The 21,141-nt window shown below is 32.1% G+C and overlaps 1 protein-coding gene across 1 annotated transcript in view; it reads left to right on the forward strand.

Annotated features, from left to right (window-relative positions):
- The first annotated feature begins 4,159 nt into the window (after nt 1-4,159).
- The window catches only part of LOC132758004 (uncharacterized), a 30,251-nt gene continuing 13,269 nt past the window's right edge, over nt 4,160-21,141 (forward strand). Inside the window, exon 1 of the mRNA XM_060749522.1 lies at nt 4,160-4,276. Coding sequence (XP_060605505.1) covers nt 4,221-4,276 — 56 coding nt within the window. The 5' untranslated portion in view covers nt 4,160-4,220. The remainder of the gene's footprint in view (nt 4,277-21,141) is intronic.

Consider the following 21,141-nt stretch of genomic DNA (forward strand, 5'->3'; position numbering starts at 1 on the left):
GCTTTCCAGCGTTTTAATTGTAGTTAATTGGCTTTAAGACTAATTGCAACACTGATATTCAATTCAATGTTTATTTGATTTAAACAATTTGAAAAAAAAAGAGTTGCCTTCCTGGATTTGAACTCCAGACCCCTCGGCCACGGTGAAGTTATATGTAAAAGGCCTGAAGAAAACCATATTATTCTAAATTAGGGTTTGTAACCCTTATTATTTCGACGCTAACTGTTGTTTAACACAGATGTTAATAATCATGGAGCTATAAAGGATAAAACAATATTAGAAATCTTCGACCATTCTGGAATTATTTTGCTTGAAAATTAATGCGCCTTGTCTTTACGCAGTGATCTCCCCTGAATTTTTTCGGCGTTAGTGTACATATAAAAGGAAGTAAGCGCTTCAAAAAAGCGGCCTACTTTCGGCATTTGCAATTAACAGCATCAGACTCTGAAATTTCGCTACCATTATTTGTTTGGTCTGACGACCCAAACAAATAAAAATGATTGTAGTTCTAATCTTATAACAAGAGCGATCGATGATCACGTGTGCAGCCTCATGTTAGCCAATTGCATGTTGCAGCTACTGTGTAGCAGAAGACAACATGGCAAAATGCGTCTTTTTTCAAGGGCCATAACTCAGCCAAAATTCATTCAACCAAAAAAACTTTGTGAAATGCACACGTACTTGAGCTACCTATTAATCTTGATAAGTTTCATTGAAATTTACATAAGTGTAATAAGAGGAGTAGTCCAAATAAAACAAAAACAATAAAACATTAAAGTGTCATAACGTTGGCAAAAATCATTGAACCCTAAAATGCCGATGATATGCACGAAGTTGAATTCATGATGTTTAAATCGCGAATTCATGAAGCTAAAATCGTAAATTCGTGAAGGTGTATCGTGAATTCATGAAGTTGAATTTGTGAAGTTAAAATCGTTAATTAATGAAGTTGAAATCGTGAGTTCATGAAGTTTAAATTGGGAATTCATGAAGCTGAAATCGTGAATTCGTGTATTCCATATGTTAAAAACAGAAATTCACGAAATGAGAATTGCGAATTTTATGAAGATTAAATTGGAAATTAGTGAAGTTGAAATGGCCCTACCGGTCTTTTTTAGGCTACTGATCTACTACCAAACAATCTTTTAAAAACAAAAAACAAAATACAAAAAAAAAAACAACAACAACAAAAAACAACATTAAAGGGCTATAGCTTTGGCAAAAGCAATTGAACCCAAAATTGTCAATGATTTGCGCAGCGCATCAAGACTTGGTAATGATAATTCCTGTAAAGTTTTGATGAAATTGCACCGGTAGTTTCTTGCAATCTTCTGTATAACTGGCAACACACACAAAAAAAATCTTTTTTATTGAAGGGCCATAACTCAGTCCAAAAATCATTCAACCGAAAAACCCATGTAATATGCGCAAGTACTTGAGCTACTGATAAATCCCGTCAAGTTTCATTGAAATAGCATTAAGGGGGCAGAGGACCTAAAAATGAAAAATGTTGTATTTCAGTGTGACCAGAAACACAATTCCAAATATTTCAAAATCTGTTTCACAGGCAGATAACCAGTTGCACAGCATTATTCAATGATATATGACATACATTGAAGAAAATAATAGTTTGCATGCATTGCTCCTTCAAAAAATGAATGACAGCAATTTTTATTTACCCCCACCCAGCCAAAATCACACCTAAAATATACCAATATGGGCAATCTTCATGAAGGTGCAGCATACTCCAGAATCCGCCCGATTCCTTTAAAAATATCAGTAACACGCAGTGCAAGCTATAGCATTTTCAGAAATGACAAATAAAGTGTCTGTCATACGTTTAGATTTTTCACAAAATTTATCTGAAATTTCTTACTTTTTGGCGCCAACTGTCAAAGCTTGATTTTTCACCTCCATTCGGAGAGTCAGAAATACATACAAAGCTACCAAAATGCTTAGTTTCGGGTAAAAACCCAAAAATATATCTCATTTCCTACACACAAACAAGAAAGAATTACAATGACAGAGAAATATCAGAAGTTATCAGTACCTTCAAAACACCATGTCTGAGTTATTAAAAAATTTGACCGGGGCCATCATACGAATATGCCCCCTGCCCCCTTAAAAGTGTTCATAAACACTTAATGCTATTTCAATGAAACTTGACAGGATTGATTGAGAGAAGTAATCCGGAAAAACTTTTAAAAAATAAAGTCAAGGGTCATAACTCTGACAAAAATCATCGACTTTGTACTGACCAATGCTGTAAAATTTGGATGATTTGCACAGTAGTTTTTGAGGTGTACTCCTTTCAAGTTTTGTGACGGACAGACAGACAGACGACGGAGAAATGATCCCATATGTCGCCACAGAAATCACTGACGCTTAAATTTGGCGAAAACTGATTTTAATGATGTTGATTTTGATTTATTAAGATGTTTATTTAAGATTTAAAAAAAAAAAGACAACTTGAATTCGTGAAGTTGAAATCGTGAAATCGTGAATTTAATATGTTGAAATTTTAAATAGTTGAGGTCAAAATTGAGAATTTATGCAAATGAAATGGAAAGCAGTCCCACCTTGTCATTTTGACATTTAAGTCGGTCGCAATTACGTGAAGAGGAGAACAATATAAAGTAAAGGATTGTGTGTAAGCAATGATCCCTTGCATTGAAATCGTTTTTATAGCATCAACAGAGAAGTTTGAATATCTTTTTAAGATATCAGCCAAATCATAACAAAACTTTTGAGTACCACCTTACAAAGAAAGTAACGATTTGAATCATTGATTACAGTTTTTATTCGAAAGTCATAATCACGAGTATTTAAACATATTATTTTCCCAATAATACTATTTTTGATAAAATGTGAAAAAATTGGGCTTACGCATTTACCCATAGCACACAACGTAAGCAGGGGTCTTCTCTAAAGAAAGTGTTTATCTTAAAGGCACATTATGCCTTAGAAACGAATGATTTTCTTCTTCAGGGCAGACAAGAGTTTAATGACGTTTAAATAATTGTTTTAGGGCATTTTAAATGCCTATTACCTGAAAACGCATCGCTAAATGTAAAAATGTCAGTGATAAAGTAAGCAAAATCTAAACAAATAAAAAATGAAAAATGAAATTAAAATGCATTTTTGGAGATAATTTGTCTTTAAATGAAAGGAATATGCATGAATACACTTTATTCAAGAATCATATATAAGTTATTCATCAATTTGCATTTTACATACAAGTTTTAAGACTTTTTTAATATTAGGGATTGCTTATTCTGCATCAGTGACCGATGCAAATACAAAGCATTTGAGAGGGAGAAATAAATGAATTAAATTTAAAGGATTAGTTACAGATAGATGACAATTTTTAAAGATTCTGTATGTTTTGTGATTGATATTGTTACTGTGTGTGTGTGTGTACCACACTTGCAAAAAATTATATATGTGTATAATTATGCAAATAAAACAATTTTCAAACATCTAAGAATATGTAAAATGTGTACTGCAAATATAATTGTACATTATATTTAATCAACGAATCATATGCATTCATTTCTTATTGTAAAAAATAACTTCAAATTTATAAAAAAAAAGCAATTTCTAATTACCTCTATTTATTTCCATGATATGTTAAATTCGGAAATGCTTATTGGAACTTACAATACTGACAAAGCTTAATTTGAGCATTGTATTTTTGAAATAAAACCATTGCAAAAATTGTGTTACAGGATCTTTAAGAAACAGAAGTGTAATTCGTTGAAATATAAGAAATTCATTGGCTATTGTGTTATTGATAAGAATTTATAAAAAAATGAGAAAAATCATAGTAAAGACTGTAAGAGTAAATAAATAAAAGACTGTAATAAGCGATTACTATTGTGCATGATTTATCAATAGCTCACCTTAAATCGTGTATATGGCAGAATTGCAAAAACCGTAGCTCACGGACGCGTGTATTTAACTAAGGTTTATTTAACCCAGAAATAGTTTCATTACGCGGGTTTAACAAGTTTTACGATATTCAAATATTTGATTTATGCAAATGTGGATATATTTTTCAATTTCACGATATTTGCATATGTTTCACGCTTTATCAATTAAAAAGTTAAATAAATAAGAAATTACGTTCTAACGCATAAGTGATATCTATATAGGAATTTAGAAATAATTTTAAAAAATCAAAATATTGTTTATGTTTCTAATTAATCACCGGAGTAAGAATGTCTGCAGGAACAACATGTCCAGTGGATTTATCACCAGGAACGGAGTCAACAAGGTATGGCAGAAAGTAGAGTTGTTATATTTTTTCTTGTCCATTCTGATCATGTTTTCCAATACATTAAATATTAAATATTTAATATTTCATCATACCGGTGCTAGGGGGGGCGTGTTCGATGTTGCAGTTGTCACTTTCTTAACAGACTCGATCAAACTTAAATAAGGTTGCTATATATTTTTCTTGCCCATTCTGATCATGTTTTCCAATACATTATATATTAAATATTTAATATTTCATCATACCGGTGCTAGAGGGCGTGTTCGATGTTGCAGTTGTCACTTCCTTAACAGACTCAATCAAACTAAAATACGGTTGTAATATTCATCTTGTCCATTCTGATCATGTTTTCCAATACGTTTCACGATAAAGATTGAATATTATCATACCGGTGCTTGGGGGCCTGTCACATGTAATTGCTTTTTTTACTATCTCTCGTGAAGAGTCTAAATCATACAAATTCTGCCATTTTAAATGTAAGTGCTCTTGAGATATTTTCCTTTCCGTTGTAGTATTTCTAATAACTCTTAGTCTTTACTATGGAATTCCATTTAGGTAAAAATTACACAGTGTCTGATGGCTGTTGATGGCTGTTACAATTTACTCATTCACATTCGTATTGTGCTTACTAGTATAGTCAATAAGCGTGTTGGCATATTCAGCATGCTTGTTGACAAGCGTACCGTGCTTACTGAAGTTGAAACATGTACATGTTATTTAAGCCGTGATGCCATTACCATGTTTCCATTTTGGGTGAATGACAATGCAGTGTAAGTGTAGCGTGTTAGTATTTCATCATGCCATCATACTGGTTTATATGTAATGCACAAATTAACAAAATATACGTAGTGATCAACCAGTTTGATGACATGTATTCAGGGCCTGTAATCCCGCACTTTGGGGTCAAACGCACTTTGAGATCCGACCCCAAATTGCGGAACACTTCACAGCGCACTTTGGGATCAAACGTACTTTGTGGTCAAAATCGTGAAATTGACCACAAAGTGCGTTAATTTCCTACATATCAACGCACTTTGGGATCCAGTGTTCTGAAGGTATCAATTGAGTTCTGCACTGGCTTATATTGGAGTTGTGACATTGAAATATTTGAGGTGGAGTTTAAAATGACGGTCAGTACTTATATACATCACTGTGCAGTTTTACAAAGAGCCATTTAAACTATTAATTGATTCTAAATTGGTAAATGTTTTATTAATTTTACCAGTTGAAATAGTTGAACAATTGTGACCATATAACAAATAACTATAATAGTACTTAAATTGTGAAATAAAACATGTATCGAAAAAAATCATGTTTTGTCATCCAACTACTTTATAGCTTTTGGTGCCATAATTAACCCAAATCTTAGATATGATGTAGATGTAATTAAAAGGTAGTTAATACCATTTCAGTTTAATTTCATTTTCTGTTTTAATGACTTGTAACAGGTTAGAAATAAAATTTATCATATTAAAGTTGCATGACGGCTACAAAACTAGCTGCCTTTTTCACAAATTTTGATATTTCTAAATTTTTAGACCAAATGATATCGCAAATAAAAACATAAACAATGTAGAAAGTTTATTAACAGTTTAGAAATAAAATAGTTTGTAAAACAATTTATAACGTTTACATGATTATTATTACATGATAACTCTATCAGTGAATGCAATACAGTAAATTTTTGTTCCCACCTCTTAAATTCTAATGATAATGTGCGTTTGTCAGGTACCAGTCATGTTATTTTATGAAAGTAATTTATGCTATAAGTAGATTTAAACTTTTCTTAGAAATGCTTTAATATGTCCACAACGACTTATCTTTAATTTATAGCCATTTTGGATGCCGTTCTGAGACTAAAAAATGAACTGATAAGAGTAAAATTAAATGTAAATGTTAATTTACAGCAAGAGGCAGTTTATTGTGAATATAAAACATATTTATAATGAATTGTAAATTGCAAAAATTGCAAATTGCAATCCTTAGATAGAACAAATTAAAATAATCAAACGTCTTGTACATCAAGAAAATGACATTCCATTTTAAGTTTTCATCTAAGTAAATATCTAATAATTGCTGTGATTTCGTTTGACCTAGGCATGTACCTTGTATATTAATATCTAAAGAAGGTTTGAATCTTAATCTTTTTTCTGATCCAATTACCATACAAATGGTCTGTTTTGGTTTTATTGCCATGTTGTTTAGTTTTCACCATTTATTTATCTTATCAGTATCAGATTGCAAGGTTTTCTGAATCACGTCATTTTATTTACTATGAACGTGTAATATTAATCTTGAAATATTATTTCTTGTCAAATCACGTCATAAAACCTCAGTGGAGTCCCGTAAAGATTGCGATCGATACTTCGATACATTAGTAACATCACTGAGCAATTTTACTAAGTTTTCTAAGTGTTGATTAAATGTTGATGTGTCAGTAATATAAAAAATATTTGTTGCTTAGGTTGCACATGTTTTATAAATTTACCACTTAAAATATCTTATATGTATGACTGTTTAACAAACTAGACGTACTTGTTTAATTGTGAATGTATTAAAGTAAGAAGTAAATCGTGTCCTGTAATTCTATTTAGAATGGTTATTTATGTATCTTTTGTTTGTATATTATGTTTTATATATGGGCGTGCTTTAATAAATAAATACATGTTTATATTTTTTTCAAAAACAGATGTTACAAATAAAATTCTGCTCTGTCAGCCATTTACTTAATTTTGTCTCATTGCTTCTTATTTTCAAACAGTTCAATTTTCGTTTAAGTACGTTTGAGTTAATATTTATAATTATTCAGGATGCGTGGCTACAGCTGTAACTTCATTTCAAGCATATTTTACAATAATTATTTTTAATTTTCAATATTTTTATATATCTGGACCAATGACATTACTGCATATACAATGCCGAAAATTATTAAAATTCTTGAAGAAAAAAAAGTTTTGTAAAAACAATTTATATCTGCTTCATGACCATGATCACTCTATCAGTTAATGACTTAGAATTATTAATGTTTGGTTGTCATCTTGTTAAATATATGTCGTTTTGAAATCTAAATGATTTTTACATTTATCAGGTACCAGTCATGTTATTTCATGAAAGTGACTCTTGCTAGTTGTAAATGTAAACTTTTCTTAAATACACTTTAATATGCCAGAAATGACTTACTTTCATATTTCGAATTTGTGGCCATTTTGGACGCCATCTTGAGACAAAAAATAACTGTTACGAGTGACATTAATGTGAACGTTGATTTGGAGCAGGTGACAATTTATGTTCTGAATCAATGAAATACTAGTATTGCAAGTTATTTTGTGAATGGTGTTAGACTCAAAAAACATGTATCTGTTTAATGTCCCATTTTAAAATGACCGCCACATCAGAAAAGATATGAATTTCGTAAAATTAACGTACACGTGTTTCAAAATAATAATAAATACATGTATACGTGAATTTCATCTAAATATGCACTTATAATCTTAATCAGTAAGATGACTTCTGATAATTTGGCATTCATCTTGGAATCCATAAAAAATGTTTCATTTTTTCTCAGTGGATGACAATTGGTGGCATGATGGCACTCCTCGAAATTCTTTCCAACAGCATAAAACAACATAAAACAACATAAACATACAAGAAAGAACTTTGATTAATTAACGTTGACATGTTACATCCCTTTAAAATGACTAGAAATTAGAAATGTCTAGATTTTGAATGGGTCGACACCTGATCCTTCCGTATAAGGATCTGGATTAAAAAGAATGAAATAGTTGTACGATTTATCGGCACATAACGCTAGTTCATGGGTAAAACTTAAATTAAGTGTTATCTTAACATGTATCATAGTTTTCGGCCCTTGTCAGATTTTAATCGTATCTATATGCATTCACAGTGCGTTTACTTGAGTGGCAGGTATAAGTTATCCGCACTCTAGGGCATGCACATTGATTGGCTTATTTTTTTTGGGGGGGGGGGGGGGGGGGTTAACCTATTATGGCGACACAGAAAGGGGAACGTGACACAAATCATATACAGATGCTCGTTCATTGGTTACTTCTTTTGCGGGGTTTCATTTTGTAACAACAGGGAACGTATTTGTATGTTTGACTATGATACAAAAGAGAAAAAAAATTAGTCGTCACTTCTGGCGTATAGTTTGATGTCTTAGCGTCCGTTCGTGCGTCCGGCCGGATTTGTCCGGTCTATATCTTGCTCACTCTTTGAAGAATTGCAAACTAATTTAGTACAAAATTTAACCATGATTAAATGGTGTGTTGTACACAAACCAAGGTCAACTGCTCAAAAGTCAATGTCTCACTTGGGAGTCCCGTGTCTGGAGCGTAACGCCAACATACATCGAGAGATTCTAATATAACTCAGGACAAACGTTCTCCATAGTAAAGCGGAGTGTCGTGTGAAATATTCAGGTGTCTGTGGCTAAGATCAAGGTCACATTAAGAGCTCAAAATTTAAATTGCAAAATGAAACATTAATTTTCGAACATAATCTTTATATAGATGGTTGAATTAAAGTATAACTTAGGACAAATATCTCCATGCTAAGTTTATGGGTTTAGTTGTCTTGCTAAAAATGAAGGTCAAGGCAAAGGTCAAATAAAAATGTCAAAATCTGTTTGATGGCGCTGTATATTGGTAAGTTGTCAGATGATTTGTTTGATTTTAAAAAATCACTTTTTGCGGCTTGGTTGATGTGTGTCCGTCAGTTCGTGCGTCCGTCTATATTTGTCTGGTCTATATCTTGCTAATTCTTTGAAGGATGAAGGATCATAAAACAAATAAAGTTTAATACAAATGATCACATGATGGGATGGTGTGCCACACGCAAAGCCCAGTTCCACCGCTCAAAAATCAAGGTCACACTTGGTGGGTCGGTTTGAAATCAGTGTCGAGAGCGTAACTTCTACATGGGTGGCGGAATTTTAATTTAACTTTGGACAAATGTTCTCCATAGTGAGGCTGATTGTCGCATAGATGTCTATGGTAAAGGTCAAGGTCTTATTTCAGGGGCAAAGGTCAAATATATTTTTTAAACACTCATTTATGAGAATAAATGCTATATACATGAATGGATTTTAATATAAGTTAAAACAAATTTTCTCAAGTGTAAGTTGAGTTATCGCATAAATAAGATCAAGGCCACAAGAACACCCCAAAGTACATTTGACCCCAAAGTACTGAACGTTGATGTCTTAAAACAAGGTACAAGATATATCATAAACATGTAATAAATCTTATTAAAATATGTAAATGAAAAGTTTTAAATCTTATTACTTATTCCTAAACACATTATGCCTCCGAAATGAATATTTCTTCTTCATTAGTTAGTGCAAGAACGTGTTTAGTAATGTTTTGTAATTGTTTTAGGCATGTTAAATGTTTATGGCTGAATTCGCTCGTGGCTCAATTAACTGTGAAAGGTAGCAAAACAAAAACAAATCGGCATTTTGACTTCTATACAAAATATTGAACCGGTTTAATTGTTAGAAATGGGAAAAAAAACACAGAAGGAGCAAAAAAGATGGCAATAATAGCTTTTCTGCAACTGCAAAGTACAACAAAATTAATAAGCAACACATAGACAGGGCAAAATACGCCGGAATGCAAATATGTTCTAACGAATAAAAAAATTGAAACAATCACAAATAATATTTAAATTAGAGGCGAAACCTATTTGTTACACTTAAGACAGACATATTTAAATCCATAAATTTATGATTACAATTGTATTTTATCAATTTTTTCGTTAAGATCTATTTTGATACTTGCAAAGTAATTATGTTCTTGTCACAAGAAAAACTAAGAGATACTTATATATTTTATTATGCTAAGGGAGGGAAGAAGAGTGACTTTGTAAATTAATATATACTGACTGAAAACAATTATGTTTTTAAATGATGAAAAATTGAAGAAATGTACAAATGTTATTTCACTAGAAATTCAAAAGCACAAAGATAAGCTGAAAAATAATCAGAAATCAAAATGCTATTGTTACATTAATTTCTTTTTATTTACCCCTTTACATTAGTAACAGCATTAACCACACAGCCATTCACCTTATTTACAAAAGAGATAGTTCTACTTTTATTAAGCCAACAAAGCTCTGCTTTCTATGTTTGTGTTCAGATTAAAGTATGAGAATATTAATCGGAACATCCCGGCCATTATCAATAATAACCTCGGACTTGAATTACAAGACAAAAACATAAACAGTACTCAAAATTAGCCTTTTAAATCGGTCTTCCACTTTATTTCGGAAATGCCGTTTGCTTGTTTTTCAAAAACACCGAGCGCATGTTTGTCATGCATGAATATTGATCAAGGTTATAAGTGCATGAAAGATCAGATAAAAAGTGCATATTTAGATAGAACACACGTCAATTTACGGCAGGAAAATTTATTTAAATTTTCGTATTAAGTATTTTTTTAAAAGTATGAAAAACTCACCTCTGCTGATAATGGCGGCCATTTCAAAATGGCAGCGTTTTTGTTGATGCATAAAACAGTTACAATAGGTAACACCTTACAATAATCCCTAAATAATCTGTAATATTTCTTTATTTGAATTAAGTAATTCTCAAGCTAACGCTTAGTCTCAAGATGGCGTCGCAAAATGACCATAAATTAAAAAAAACAAGTCATTGCGGACATATTAATGTATATTCAAGAAATATCGCCAAATGGCTCGGGTAACTTGATATATACTAACAACCGCTTATATAGGTCATAGAACCGGAGCTATAATACGACATGGCACAGCTCAGCCACGGTTGACAAACAAATACGTAACTTTTACATACGAGGACATAAATTGCTCTTTACCAACCCTCGTCTTGATAACTCTTTGCCTGAAAAGCTATCTTAATTTATATTACCTCTTTAAAAATGAAAAACTTATTCACTCTATAGTCATTAAGACTTCTTATAAGATACCAAAAAACAAATGTAATGGTATATATTACACAGCAATTTTGAATGAGTGCAGTGGAGTCATGTGATATTCTAATTTATCGACGGTTAAAAAAAAGAAATGTGACAAAAAAGGAAATGTAAACGAATGTTCAGGCCCGTAGCGTATAGTTTAATAGTTATAACTTTACCTTTATATCATAACTAATATGTTACCAAATATGTAGATAAATAACATGACATTTCTTCGCGGTCTTTTAACTGAATAAGGGGAGCTTCGGATAAGTAATCAATTAATCATGTGTTCGACACACAAGCGGGGCGAAGTTTCTACATGGTATGTAATCTCGGACATTCAGTCTAATAGACATTCGTCTCTACCCGCTGATTCAAAACTCATAACGGATAAGTATACGGTCACTTGCGAAGAAATTAGTTCTGAATGGTTAGTAATCCAAAAAGTCGGTTTAGTGACTCCAAGGTCAAGTTATGACCAAATACAGCATAGAAGTAAACAGACAAAAAATCCTCGCAGTCGAATTTGCTGCCTTCAATTTAGGTGCAGAGCATGATTTAAGAAGAAAGTCAGTAAAAATAGCAATAAAAATGCACAGAAAGCTTTCGTATAGTAGCAAGTCATTACAAAAGTTATATACAGTATAAATAAAAATGTGTTACGAATTGTCCTAGAAAAATGGTTACCTACCATCCATTTACTAATCAACGATCTGTCTAATAAACATGTGTCATATTTTATTAGCATGTTTGTTAAAATGTTAATAATTTTACAAATTTAAACATGTTTTACAACATTGAAGAAGGCTTTTATCTCACATCTAGCGTTCTCACATCTTACTTTACATATTAATTTCTTTTAAAGAAAACTTACCGCGTTAAACATATTCATTTTGACACCATGCAAATAGATATCTAAATGATACTGTCTTTTGGTACTAATTTCACTAGTGGCAGATATGGGATATACGGGTCGACTCATGCTGAGCCCTTTCTGCCCATAGCTGTAGGGCGGCTCTGTTTCACGTCCTGACATATGTGTATGTGCGAGGTTGACTTTGCTTCCAGGCTAAAATCATATTGGATATAGCAGGACCGCATAGAAGAGGTTTTGTCAAACATTGCAATAAAATTGCGCAGGACGATTTCGATTGGTATTAGATTTATAATCTAATTCTAGCGGTTCGGATTATATTTACGAACAACCGTTTAAATAGGGCCATATGACCTGTCAGAAATTTTTATAACTCATAATACATGTAATATATTTGCTGTAGTTTGGTTGTAAAAGTAGGGTTTTATGTTTTGATTAAAAGATACAGAAAGACCCAGATTGAAAGAAATTTGTCAGTTTTTTTTTATTAAAAGCTTTTTTGGCATGCGTGAAATTCTCACCAAACCTACTAAAGTAGCAGCGGAAAAATATGTTAATTCTGTAATGTTAAGGCATTTTATGCTACAAAACATTAAATAGATGGCTATAATATAATGACAACGACATAATTTTAATGTGTATAAATTTTTATAGAATATCTTACCAGATATACGTTTTGGCACATTCAAGACTTAAAACCGGCAAGGTTGTAGATTAATTTACAAAGTACATATATGATAATAAATATGATGTTATTAAAGTTAAAGTATTGCGTTAAAGGCGCAAAGAAATGCGTTACAGGCACAATCAGCCTCAGAAATAAATAAATTGTTCCTTCTTTTGAAAGGGCAAGCTTGAAATGTATAGAGCTTGTTAAAACACGGATTTTAATTACAACTAAAGTCCAAGGTTAAAGTAATGATTTTAAAGCATGTTAGATGCTTATTACGTAATTAAAGTAGCGCTGAATGTGAAACCATTTTTGAAAGAGCAAAAAGTAAGCAAAGTACACGGTGTCAAGGGTATACGCATCATTTTTCCGCGTACCGCCGATAATCTATCATCCTGCGCGCAGCACCGTATCATTCTTACGTAATCTTCTGAAAAGTTCAAGAGGTAACTTCAAAAATGCGAAAATTTCTTACTAAAATTGATTTTATTGAGAGAGTTTGTATACACCACGGAAGTTTTGAATGATTCATCTATGTGTGCAAAATATTTTGCAACACTATTTGTCTATCATAACCTAAAACTAATGAAAACACTTTTATACATGTAAAACATTTGTGTTCTTGATGCGAACATTTTTCATCCTTTTCCGAAAGTAAAGTTGTCGGAAGAAGTATCATATGTCAAATGATCACAAAAAGCATTGATACGAGCTGATAACATACCAATTTTATACAAATAATGCAAAATAATGTTGTAAAATCAAGAAAACTTTGATAAACATGGTACCGCATCGTGCAGAATCATGGCACCGCTTCTTTTTGCGCGGTAATACTGCATACATGTACATAAAAATATGTTTAACTGTTGTTTTTTTTTTTTTTTTTTTTTTTTGGAGGGGGGTATTGTTCCTTTTTATTGTAGGATTGACAAGAAAAGGTAAATGTTTGGTTATCGGTTAGGGTAAGCGGGGCAGTTGATTACCTCGGCCTGAAAGCAATCTAGACCTCTATTGTTTTTTTTTAGAGATAATTTCTTATAAAAATTCTATGCTTTCGTAGCAGTTGCATTTTATGTCTGTTGTGGAGTTCAACTTTTCTTTGGACTCGGGAATTGCATAATATTTGCTGATATCAGTAATTGAACTTTTACTCTCAAATTTGTTAATACAACACACAGGCAAGCCTAAAATAGTATTTATTTTTTACATTTGAATTTTAGTTACCTTACTAATTGACTGGGCAACGTAACTTACGCATGTTACTGAATTTAAGAAAGGTGGCAACTATGTGCTCCTGAATTATTTATTATAAAACCATACCCTCAGCAGAGCTATTCAAAAAGTGTCTTCTTACGTCTGTAAGATATGGTGGCTGATTTGGTACATTGCGCGTTGCGTTGTCGGTATCGTTATCGCCTTTTCGTCGTGTCGCTAACGACAACACTACATAGCGCCAAACAGCGCATTGTCGCGCTCTCGTCTTGTCGTCCTGTCTCTAGTGAAGCACGCCAAACGGCGCGTGGACATGTGGCGTGATGTCGCCCTGTCGCTTGGCTTATAAGCAAATCCTTCGATTTGAACCGAGCGACAATGTGACATTGCGACAACACGCCGCACGACAACGCACCGTTTGGCGTACATCGTTAGCGACATGACGACAAGACGAAAGCCCAACAATGCGCCGTTTGGCGCTTTGTCGTGTTAGCGCTAGGGTGTTAACGCACAAAAGAATTCCAAATCAGCCATTATAGTAAGAAGACACTTTTAAATAACCGTTACTTAAATCCTCTTGCGAATCGAAATATAAAAATCTTCCCGATTAAACTTAATTTTCGCATGTTTTATTCGAGAACTGTAACTTATTTACAGTACCAGTGACTGTAGAGAAAGTCCACGAAAGAGAATGTTAAATCTCGCTTCTTATCTATTAAGAAGACCCAGTGCGCTGCTTGATAGTAAAACAAAAGCCTTAAGATTTTTCAATAAGGGCGATAGTTCTGTCAAAATTCACAATTACAATAGCTCTCCCTATTTTTTCGAATAGTTGAGCTAAATCAAGAAGATTAAGTCAATCTTAACAGGCGATATTTTAACTGTCTCAAACAGGACACTATAGAAACCGATGGAAAGTAGTGCGCATCTCATGAGAAAGTCCAGTTTATCGTGAAATTGGATGGCCATTTCCAGGAACAAAGTAACTGTTGATTTTAGCATTGACGAAACTAACAGTTGTTCGTTGGAAGATGGTACACCACTTAGTTGGTTTTTTTATATCGTCTGACATTCTATAAAAAAAAAACATTAAGAGGACTTCACTGAGGTTTAAAAGCCTAAAATCATAACATTTGAATTTCTTACATAAATGAGCTGGGGCACTTTAGACAGAAATATATGCAAATATAGTTAAGAAATATAGTTAAGAAATATGAAATAATTGAAAATTGTATTAAATTGCTTTTCTTAGTCCGATTTGAGTGAAAAGCGTTTAAACGCTTTTCATTTTTTGTCATTTATTTACAAAGTGAATAATTATTCTGGAAAAATGAAGTGCGCGAATGATCTGAAATTTTGCACAAAGATAAGAGGTCTAAACCTACACCAAATGGTACATTTACATGGAAAAAAAATCAGTCAAACCTCAGTGGAGTCCCTTTAAAGTGACATTTACAATGTACTGTACCCACCGCCCCACACACATAAAAAACAGCTGCACTAAACGGCGAGCATTGCGTTAGCGTTAAGGTAATCATGTGAATAAGAAAACTTACTAAATTTAGGGTCCAAAACGTAATCCATATAACATTTTAACATTGTTTAACATGAATGAAAGTGAATTATGTCCGATTTACTAAGTGCACGAAAGTTCCGTGTGAATACAATTTACCTACACCAGTCACTACCCAAAGCTTAAAGGCCTTGCAAATATTTTCCATAGATCTATTTGTAATCAAATGTATTTTCTATCTATAATTAAATGTGTTATTAATTTATCGGTTCTTTACAATTTAATGTCGTATAATTCAGATACAGTTACTCGTATTTTCTTCAAATTGTCTTCTTATGTCTGTAAGAAGACACTTTTGAAGGAAAACTCGTACTGTATCCATTACACATCTTTGTCGGCATGCTTGAGGGTTCGAGCTCACGCCTTGACAAGCGATGCCAGAATTCCAAGTCCGACGTTTCAGTCTAAAAGTCACGGGTTCGATTCCTTACTCTTCCAATGTATTTACTAAAATTCTTTTATTTAAACAATATTTTATTTACGAACATTTCATTTACATGATAACTGACAAATATTAAATTGCACGGATTGAGTAGAAAGCTTGAAAATCTTGTTTTTTAGAAACTCTCACCGTAAGGACTATCTCAAAGAGTATGTATGAAATGGTGACAATTAAATATCTATATTTGTGGTAAATATACATAACATTTTCACTAAAAACTTGCTTCTTTACATGTACAAAAATGCAAGCAATTTGCACTCTGGTTGTGTTAATCGAACCGATCTTAATAATAAAGTATCGACTCAAATTCTTTCGAATATGACCGTGGTCCCACGTGTTTTAGTTTCATAATATTTTATTGCATATTTTGTACATGATTAATTTACACAATCTAACATCATTATCTTAAGCATATTAAAATATAATGTACATACAAAAGGGTTGGACCAAAAGTTATACCAACATTATCTAGGGTCCTCCCCTGAAGGTCTATCTTGTTGGCTTAATGGTAACATAGTAAGTAAATGTGGTTTTTAGAAATTCTGAGATATTTATTTATATGATAAGCGATATTAATTTCATGTATTTTAACTTGGTAAAAAAGAATCGCTTAACCTAAAAAAAAAACAAAGAAAATTACAAAATGACTTTAAAAAAATATATGCCATTAACAATTTGCCACTATAATAAACGCACGTGTTTACGCCGGGCACACAAAAGAACCAGGTTTGCTTTTACTGGTTCAAAAATAATAAATATACATCTACAGGCCTCGCCCGGATGGGCAACAATAAATAAATACAAATAAGAATTTTCACCATAAGGTTAATCATCATGATGCGGTGCAAGTCTAGCGCTAATGTATACGGTGCCACAATTTTCGGTGCGGACCCATGAAACGGTACCAAGAACTCGGTCAGTTGTCACACTTTTATGACTTTTTTAAGAAATTAAACAGCTTAAATTTGTATGCAAGAGTCTGTGTATATATATCTTTGACGCTATCAGTTATATTAAATAAATACTTTGAGTGACAACATAATTATCTCTTTTAGAAGTTTTTCAAATGCTCATTTTCCCCAAGCCAGCTCTAGCTGTTTTCATTAAAACAAAGAAATCGTAAAAGTCTTTGATAAAAACTAGCTAAAGACATAAGCTTCAATAATCATAATATTCCGTAGACACACTTTTATGAATACACTTACTTCAAAAATGTGACTTTCAGGCCATTTTCCATCATGCATGTTATGTTTACGTGTTTGTTTTGTCTAAAATGATACGGTGCTGCGCGCAGGATGATAAATTTTCGACGGTACGCGGAAAAATGATGCGTATACCCTTGACACCGTGAAGTAGTATTTTGACTTCCATGTACAATACTAAATCACTATATTCTGTACTAATTGCCAAACAGCAACAGATGTAAAAGATATTGTAGGTAATAAGTCAATGAGTAAATTTTTACGAAAATTATAACAGGATATTAACAATTTAAAGCTTTTGATAAATGACAATACAATCATTTATTTGGCATAATTGGCCTTTAATATTTACAATGTTTTTTAAACTTAACGTTTTAAACAGTTTATGAAAAAAAAACAACATTTTAGCTCGACTTTTCTTGTTTGAAAAAAAGAGAAAAGAATAGAGGTAGTGCAGTGCTACAGTCATGTAAACGTTGTCGCTGCCGTTCTTTAACTTTCTTTGTTAAGATTTGTTTAACCGCTTTTTTTTTTTCTTTTTGCCTTTAGAAAAAAAAATGTCGAGCGTTGCCACCGCCTGGCGATGGCTCTTGTGATTATCAGTTTCTACACAGTTATATTATCGTAATGGGTCTTAAAACATATTTTGAGACGTGATAGGTAATGTCTGTGAATATTTATTGTCTTTTTCAATTTCCCTCAAAATATCATTAATATGGAGGCGTGCTGCTTTAAAATGAAACGAGATTTCTTTCCATCAAAAGTAATGACTTCGCCTACATGGCCTAGGAACGCTTCTTTTTTTTTACGTATAAAGGTAATTAAGCGTAAATTTTCAAATGAATTTTTAATGAAGTTTATACATATATCATTTTATACAAATATATAAATTCGTAATACAAAAGCATGATTTGAACATTAAAATTGAGTGTATGAAGTTCAGTTATATTTGCACTGACTCTTATTTATACCCTGGGGCTATGCGACATATTTACCCTTCATGCAAACCCAAACATAGTTTTTTCGACAGCAGGGATCCCAACCACCTTTCCATCCCCACCCTATCAATCCATGCTGTTCCCTATAAAGGTTTTCTCCACTTGAAATTTTTAAGCACGGGAGGGATCCTATCAAACTGCCAAGGGCGCACTTTTTACTCCTTCAAAACGCACTATTTTTACTCATTTTTTAAAAACATGAAAAATTAAACAAACAAACATGAAATTATAAAATTTTAATTTTTTAATTAAACCATGAAGTTTTAAATAATGTCCAATAACTATCTGAATAAACGGGTTTAAAACCTTAATTTTTTTACAAACCCTTTTCCCTTTCTTTAAATTTCTAAAAATATGCATATACCAGTATACCAAATGTCCCTTCATTTAATTCTTAAAACCTACCGGCGTCCCCCAATTTTATCTCATCCAAACCAAACAGAGGGTTTAAACATGCCCAAACGTGAAATTTTAAAAAGGGGTAGTTTTTAATTTTAAATTTTTTTAACCCCCAATTTTTTTTAAAAAATTTAAAGGGATTAACCCCTTTATTATATTTGTCGGGTTATTAACATTATAGTTTACTATATATAAATTTTTAGTACCCAATTTTCTCTCTAGTAAAATAAATACAATAAATTTTTTTGTTCCCCCCATAAAAAATATCCTATTAACTATAAAAATTTAAAAAAATTCCCCAATAACACACCACCAAGGTCATTTTAATTGGGTCACAAATCAACTATATTTTTATATTTAACACGGGAATTAAACATTTAAATTAAAAACAAAAAATATCGTCATTTTAAAATTCCCCATTAATTTTTAATCAAAATATAATCCTTAAATTTTCTATTCCTTTTTATACGGGCTTTAAAATTAAATTTTCGGGAAATTAAAAGTTAAAAATTTTAAATAAATTTTTGTTACAATATATCTTTTCCCTTTAACAAAATTCATTTAGGCCTAAAAAATACTTTTATTAATCTAATTAAACCCCAAAAAAGGTAAAAAGTATCTTATGACTTTTTTTTAAATTTAAACATCTGAATTTTGGGATTCCATTCTTTTTTTTACATATTGGTTTTTGCCCCATCTTTTTTATAATATTTCTTTCAATAATGAAAATTTAAAAATCTTGTATTTTTTTTAAAAGAAATCTAGTATCAAGATTTTAATAATACATTTCCCATTCCTTTATTTATTTTTGGGCAAATTAAACTTATTTTAAAAGAAAAAATATGCAATACATTAAATATTTTTTAAAAATTTTTAAAATTAAAGAAAGTAAATAAAGGGTCTTTATTCTATAAAATTAAAAGGCTTTATTTTTGGGTTTAAAGCTGTAACACTTTATAAAGATCTATAACGGTTCCTTAAATTTCCAAAAAGGTTTTGGGGAACCCTTCGGGTACATATCAAACAATTAAAAGGGAAGGGAACGGTAAAAAAAGGATTTCATGTTTCAATTACATGGGAAAGGTAATTTGTTTCCGTCCGGGCTCCCCGGGTTTTAACGGGCCAAACGCTCTTTTTTTTTGGGAGCTAAGCGGCCCGGGTTTAAACCTTATGGGGCAGAAAAAATATAAGCAAATATGAAACAATGTTTTTACCAGAAATGAACTTTAATAGTTTAAAATCTCCCCCCCAAAAAACTTTTTATAAAAAACATATTATAAAAGGGCAAATCACGGGAAATTTAAATACCTAAATTTGAAGACAAAATATAAACTTGATAATAGATACATATTATATATACGGACTAAATCACTGTATAATTATGTTACCTCAATTGAAGACATTATATATGTGTTTGCATATTTAATTCGTCTGTAATGATGATTTCATAAACATATCGGCCTTAAAATACTGATAATATGGTTAATTGAGAAACTTTTTCATAATCGCTTAATAGTATTACTAGTATCACTTTCATTTTGAAATTGAACATAAACTTTATTGAATCCATTTAATGTCCCGTAATTTTAACTAAACTCTTTCTATGCGTCAATGGAAATTCTTTTACCTAGTATATGTTTATTATTCAAACATTGAAAGATATAACAAAAAACTAACAAAAACAAAAATAACAAAAGCAGCAGCAACAACAACAAAGAAAACGGTAACCCAATGTTACCTTAAACACATCTCACATGATCATACAGCCCTTTAATTTGAATCTAGGGATGACCGATTCGATCCTCGGGCGAGATGATATTTGCACGTGACAATTGATCTCGAACACCGAGTCTTATTTTCTCTGATTAAAAAAAGCATTTGAGCCGCGTCATGACAAAACCAACTTAGTGGGTTTGCGACCAGCATGGATCCAGACCAGCCTCAGCGCAGTCTGATCAGGGTCCATGCTATTCGCTATCAGTTTCTCTACTTGTAATAGGGGTTGTGAGCGAACAGCATGGATCCTGATCAGACTGTGCGGAGGCGCGGGCTGGTCTGGACCCATGCTGGTCGCAAACCCATTATGTTGGTTTTGTCATGACGCGGCTCATTTGTTGTCGTTCACTTCCAAAGACATTGGTTATTTCTTGTATGTAATTCAAGAAAGCTGGTTGGTTGGAACATTCGTCGAGATATGACCAAAACATGCGTTAGAATTGGCATAAAAACTACCAATGAACTAGTCAACCAGACTAAATTGACAATGAATAATCCTGTTAATTTATGAAACGTCATGCTTTTATATGACACACATATCTTTTATTTCACTGGTTATGTCCGATTGCTTCTGCAGATAAATGTGAGACAATTCTGTTCATTTGAAGAGTAAACTTCCGCATAGATTGATAGATCAGTGCATTTTAAATATCAGGCGTCAAAATTGGCAACAGAATTAAAAAATGGAGTGTAAAACTGAATTACCAGCTACTAATTCGACCTCAAGGTGTGTTACTAGCTCTTTATGGATTTATTAAAAAAGAAT

Source organism: Ruditapes philippinarum, unplaced genomic scaffold (genome assembly GCF_026571515.1).
Source record: "Ruditapes philippinarum isolate M1 unplaced genomic scaffold, ASM2657151v2 ctg3176_1_1_1_1, whole genome shotgun sequence".
NCBI classification, from domain to species: domain Eukaryota; kingdom Metazoa; phylum Mollusca; class Bivalvia; order Venerida; family Veneridae; genus Ruditapes; species Ruditapes philippinarum.